This window comes from Typopeltis vanoorti, chromosome 5, assembly GCF_054136105.1.
Source record: "Typopeltis vanoorti isolate ZY-2024b chromosome 5, IOZ_Tvanoo_1.0, whole genome shotgun sequence".
NCBI classification, from domain to species: Eukaryota; Metazoa; Arthropoda; class Arachnida; order Uropygi; family Thelyphonidae; genus Typopeltis; species Typopeltis vanoorti.
The window spans coordinates 156,350,384-156,356,627 of record NC_143553.1 but is presented as its reverse complement, the minus strand read 5'-3'; the positions used below and the strand labels follow the sequence as shown (position 1 = coordinate 156,356,627).

Sequence of the window (6,244 nt, the reverse complement as noted above, 5' to 3'; positions counted from 1 at the left end):
AGAGAGAGAGAGAGAGAGAGAGAGAGAGGAAATTATCTTAGTTTTGTAAGCGACCTTGATTCGCCAAGCGCAAACTGAATAGAGTTTAAAAATATCTGTCGTTGTTGAGGTTGCAAGTCTACTTGATATTACAACGAGCTCATCGTAAGCTTTGCCAACCTGTTTCTATTGGTTGGATCAAAATAAATAAATAAACTGAAACGTGGACAGCATCGTGACCGATAGGAACAAGGATTTTCTCTTCGACATATTTCGATAATGGAAGCTTGAAACAAAACTTGATTTATTTGCATCCGACAATGTTTTTAGCTTTCTAAGGCATTAAGGGAAATATCTTTTGTTAATTTAGCAGAGAACAGAAATTATTCTCTGACTAAAATGCTATGACTTCGCACTATTTTACTTTCTTTTGTAGATGTAGTAAATCATGTCTGCTGATGCAGGTTCAACAGAAACTCCGAGGATCTTTCGCCGTCACGAGGATGAAACGCTAACCGCAGAAGATAAAGAAAAGGCGGAGAACGAGTTAAACGAGAATGCTCTTAAGGAATCAAGCGTGACCCAGCTGAGGAATATGTTAAGAGGTAAGTTTGAAATTATGCATCGGATCTTTCATTAACACCGTTCTATCCTTTGGTGCATAACAATGTGAGCAGCTTATTGAGACCTGTCTTCAAAATTTATGAAATTCATTTTTTCTTCAAATTTTAATCTTTCAGTGTTCCATGGCACCCCTTTCGATCCGTTCTAAGAAGGTCACATGCAGTTTGAGGAGTTTCGAATACAGACTACAAAACGTTATTTTTTTTTTATATATATTTTAGGAAAAAAATAATTTTTTTTCCAATAAAATATTCTTGGTTGGCCAAGCCATTGTACGGAAAGATACATCAAACTAATATATAAGTATTATTTTAATTTTAAAAATGTCTTCTATGAACTATTTTGCATATTTGATCAACTTGGGAATAGAAATAAAGCTGAGAGGTTGAGAAAGGTCAAGCTGCTTTATATCACCAGATGTCTACCACGCTTAATCCGGATCTTTCCATTATTCTCTAAGCATACAGTGATCACGTGATTCTTCAATGCTTAACATTAATAGCCTTGCTTTCTGTTAACAACCGTGTCCCACAAGCGACTGTTTTTTGTCTTCTTTAGAACTTCAAGATTTTGTACCAAGAAGCGACGACGAGTTCTATGTAATGTTCCTCCGTGGACATCACTTTAATGTTGAATCTGCGTTCGTTACTGTTAAGAAATATTATACGAGTCGGCTTCAGGATAATAACTTTTTCATGACCTCTGGTATGGACCACATCGACCCTATGCTGTACAATTCCTGCACGACTCTGCTGCCGTTGCGTGGTCTACGAGGGGAATCAATAGCAGCTGTGAGACTCCGTATGTATTCCCTTATATGTTGTTATATTATGTGTGGATATACAAGTCAAATATTTGTTAACATATTAGAAATAACATCTTCCCACATATATATATATATATATATATATATATATAAATATATATATATATATATATATATATATATATATATATATATATATATATATATATATATATATATATTTATATTTATTTATTTTTTATTTATTTATTTATTTGTTTATTTAGTAGATGCAGAGTGTGGCTTGCCAGATTTCGATATAATTTGCCAAGCAAGTTTCTTATTACTGGAGTGGAGTAACCATTATGAACTGACTCAAATCAATGGTGCTTCGGCCATTGTTGATTTGGATAAATTAAGTTGGACACATGTGCGACACTATTTCTCCATGAAGAAAGCAATCAAATTGGCCCAAATATGCCAAGTAAGGAACTTTGAAATTTGTCTCCAAGATTTCGCTAATCCATTCAATTTACACTTTTTTTTTAGAATTTGTTCATATTATGAAAATTGCAGTTGCTGAAGCTTCCATGATGCTTTAATATTCCTATCAGAAATAAAAATATAATAGTTTTTAATTAATCAGCTATATATGTGATGCTTTGAAGAATGTTATCTCATTTTCTGTTTACAGTATGCAATGCCAGTTCGCTATCACGAACTTCATGTCATCAATCATCCTGCTATATGTGATACCTTGTACGCATGCGTAAAGCCATTTATCAAACAGGAAATGCAGCAGAAAGTAAGTATCGAAATTAGTAATTTCGGTGTATTCATTAAAACCGAAAAACCTCACTGAATTTCAAAGATTGTGTCTCTCACTAAAGATTAACGTACGTAAAGCTTTTAAATTTAACTCTATGCACTTAAATTTTTGCATATTAGAGGTACAGAATTAAACAATTATTTAACTTGAAAAGCCACGAGAAACTTTCAACAAGTTCTAATCAACATTCATCAAAACAAATGTATTATTGCTTCGGCTAGCAATTTCCATCTTATTTTATTTTAATTTATTATTTTTTGTTTGTTTTTAGATTTATTTCCATGGAAGAAACTTAACATCCCTACACCGTTACATACCACCAGCCTGTCTGCCATCAGATTTTGGTGGCCAACTGGGTCCATTAGAAGAACTGTCAGTACACTCCAAACTCGTCGAATGGTATCCGGAATATAAGGATAGCTTCAAGTATGGCTTCAAGACAAAGTGTGCAGTAGGATAAATGGAGAGTGATGTAGCGCTGTTCTTCATTATGGACTTTTCCTGGAAGTTCAAGTGAAAAAACTAGGCTCCTAAAGCTGTCTTTGGAATTACTGGTCGTTCCAGTGATTGTAATAAATTGTTTTATAGCCTAAGTACTTATTGTTGCAATTTTAAAAACAGATTCATGGCATAGATAAACATCATTCGCAATTCAATGAAAATAGATTTCGATCCACTAAGTGACCGAGTCCTCCACCTATCAAATGGAAGAATTCGTTAACTCAGTACATGTGCCAAACATATCCACTGCCTTTTTTAAATGAACTTACTTTCAAAAGTCCACGGAAATCTGTAAATTTATTATTATTATTATTTTATTTTTGTTATTTTTATTTATAGCGCTGAAGTCAGTGCTACCTACTATGGTGCCACATGTAGGGAAAGAATACGCCAAAGTCCTAATAATATCTTGTGTTATCCTACAGTAGTGGAAAATCGAGAAGTCAAGTTCTGGTTCGCCCCGCTACCAATGTGTTATGCAAGGCACAGGGAGTGTTTTGATATCAGCTGTAGAGAGGGAGAGTTGCTAATATTATATACTTCTAAAGGATGCTGTTCTGGAGGTAAAGTTTGGTACGACATGGTGTTCTTCTTTAAATAAATGCAAAATCCTTGGTTTTAAGCACAGTAGGGAGCTTTCTCACGAGGAAAGGTAGTGAGTGGTCGCCCAGCATCCATAACTTGTACTTCAATAACGACTATATATATATTAATTTATTTATTCTTTACTAGAAGGTGAAGCGTCCTCAATCCGATAGTGGGATGGTAGTTCTATTATCCAGCCTTAACATTTTAGCCTGTTCTCTGTGGCATTCACTAATGTATTGTATCTTCATTCCATGCGTATGCATTCGCACGAATATGCACGAGTATTCCGTTTGCGTAACCACACCGTGCAGCACGAGTAGAAGTTTCTACACTCCGATAGCCTGATCAGCAGTTCTTTCATCACTTCTTCCCGGGTTGTTCGAGCTCAGATTAGCAGAACATTGATTTGTGTCTTAAATAAATCTATATATTCAAATCCAGGTAGGAGGAAAGTCTCATCTGTAATCCATTGATGTTTAAAGAGACATGTTCAGATATTTATAATGCAGCTCTATAAACTGAATGGTGCAGCATAAAATCCAATCTTTTTCTTCTGTCGAAGCAGTCCTATATTACTCGGTGTCCTTCCATCAAGTTCAGAGGTACGTCAATAATCACCTTTAATACATGAAAATCTAGATGCGCAAGACATAATTCTAAAGTTCATCATCATCATCAGATTCCTGAACCTACCCGCAAGAAGTGTATAGATTGTTATGACAACACGACATGATAAAATTTACATTATTATCAATCTTAATTAACAATTTTACTCCAAATTAGTCTATTACTTGTTACTACTCCAATATTGTCGTATCTAAAATTTCATTCTTCTAAGACACTTCGAAAATGAATCAATTCTCCTCAATCATGGTCTTTTCCCTGTCATCTTGGCATCAAACATCTCTTTTGCCAAATTTTACTCACCTATTTTAGTGAATAAATTTGAGGATGAGAATATAATTTTCTTTAATATACAGTAGATATACTTAATATATATGCACTAATCATCGCAACTATGATATTTCGTGATTACCAGTCGTATAGAAAAGTTTATGCAGATAATGAATAGTAGTCCATGAAGAATGGTAGTCATTCATGGCTATGTCTTCCTCGTGATGTGCCATTACGTTTTCCTCATAATGACACATCATGAGGAAGACGGAGTCATGAAATTGACTACTTAGCGAATGACAACATCCATCCAAACAATACGGAGAAGTTTAACCTAGAATTAACCTCGGATAGAGTGAAGTTTTCGCAAGCGAAAGGAAGAGAGAAAAGAGCCTATCGTTGATAGGAGATCGGAGCTAGGAGATAGGAGCGGAAGAGCGGAGAAAAGAGAACACCAAGGTATTTCTACTCCTCTAAAGTTGTGATGGAATGCTATGCAAGAGAAATACAAAGTGCTCAAGATTCGGTTTCTTGTCTATACTTGAAGGAGAAGAGAAATTGTTCAACAATTTTTAACGTTGATATTTAAGCCTCGAACGTAAAAAGGAAGTCAACTGCAAGCCTTGCCCAGTAGACAACATGAGCATGCGATCATCAGCAAACCATATCATTAGCAGGAGTTATATCAAGAGAGTAGCTAATACAGCTAGGAAAACAACACACTGAGAGAGAGAGAGAGAGAAGGGGGGGAAACTTATTGATCACATATCTAAAAAAAACAAGAGGTAGATTGTCTCCTTGAAGTCCATCCTTAAGTGCTGATGTGGTTGCCGATTTGTTGCCCAACTTAATAATAAGGGAATTAGCCTAATAGATATCCGAAAGGAATGCAAGGAAAATTGCAGGGCATTCCTCAATAGACAGCGTTTGAATTATAGCTTGAAAATGACTCAATGAAAGGTCTACTGGAGCTCAAGAGACGCCATAAAGAGCTGAAACTGGCCTAAGATTTAACAACCATTCTCATAACAACCATTCGCAGAGTGAAGGTGGTATATATCGGCAAGGATACATTGCTTTAGTACTGGTACTGTGGGTGGAATAAGGATTAAATATTCCAGATATTCTGTTCAATAGGGCGAACGCGAAGCTTTTTAAGTCACTTCAAAGCATCATAAATACAAGCTGATGCACTCACAATGTGCGATTAAATTTGCCTCCCACTGAAAGATATTGACGTACATCTTTGATCAGGGAAAGATTAGAATCAAGAATTTTTCAAGAGTAGATATGTGCAACTAAACAGCTAATCAAGCTAGTGTAAACTAAAGAAAAATCAAACAAACAAAATCTTAATATAATTAACGGCTATTATAGCCTGTTTTTCTTTAGGAGGGTCCCTTATTTTAATACCTTGGCTAACATAATTCAAATAAAGGGGTATATATATATATAAACCTAAAAAAATATATATATATATATATATATTTTTTTTTAGGGCATTATGGGTGAGTATGGAAGGCAATTTTGGCAGAATAAAAGAGGTGGAAAAATTTTGTACATACCTTGTTTTTTGGTTCTGTGATGCCTTCTAATTCCAAGATCCTGTTGAAGGGTTGTTTATAAACGGGGAGAGGGAGAAGAGGGGCGAAGGAACATGGGGGGGTGTTTTGACGCGGGAAATAAGTTTGGAAACCCGGGATACTATTAATAATATATATATATATAATTTGTTTAGGGCCGCATTTTTTTGTGGGGGAGGAGAGAGAGGGGGGATGACGAAGGGGAAGGGTATCCTTATATGGTAACTGGGACATGGGTTAACGGGGTGTGGACCGATTCGGGCGTCTTCTCACCATCGTCGGAACTTTGTCGGAATGAGACAGGGTTAACGGCTGTTAACGTTAGCGTTAACAGCCGTTAACCCCTGTCCAATTTTTAACATAAGGATACCCTTCCCCTTCGTCCCCCCCTCTTTCCTCCCCCCTACAAAAAATGCTGCCCTAAACAAAATAATATATATTTATTTATTTATTTATTTATTTATTTATTTATATTTATATATACTGTATATTATTAATAGT

The 6,244-nt window shown here is 35.5% G+C and overlaps 1 protein-coding gene across 2 annotated transcripts; it reads left to right on the top strand.

Annotated features, from left to right (window-relative positions):
* Window positions 1-259: 259 nt before the first annotated feature.
* On the top strand, window positions 260-2,752 carry LOC150106978 (clavesin-1-like). 2 transcript variants are annotated; one of them, XM_090392860.1, is made up of 5 exons: window positions 260-584; window positions 1,162-1,404; window positions 1,639-1,832; window positions 2,043-2,153; window positions 2,449-2,752. In XM_090392860.1, the coding sequence occupies exons 1-5, from the start codon at window positions 428-430 to the stop codon at window positions 2,635-2,637; spliced, it is 894 nt and encodes a 297-aa protein (XP_090248986.1). In that variant the 5' UTR covers window positions 260-427; the 3' UTR covers window positions 2,638-2,752. The 2 variants fall into 2 exon arrangements, with proteins under 2 accessions (XP_090248986.1, XP_090248985.1); XM_090392859.1 differs by having other exon boundaries at window positions 1,636-1,832.
* Window positions 2,753-6,244: the final 3,492 nt, after the last annotated feature.

Bases quoted from the DNA above. Each gene is read 5' to 3' on its own strand.
- LOC150106978 (XM_090392859.1), top strand. From the start codon at position 428: ATGTCTGCTGATGCAGGTTCAACAGAAACTCCGAGGATCTTTCGCCGT. The intron at 585-1,161 runs GTAAGTTTGAAA...TGTCTTCTTTAG, and splicing joins GCTGAGGAATATGTTAAGAG to AACTTCAAGATTTTGTACCA. The intron at 1,405-1,635 runs GTATGTATTCCC...TTGTTTATTTAG, and splicing joins AATAGCAGCTGTGAGACTCC to TAGATGCAGAGTGTGGCTTG.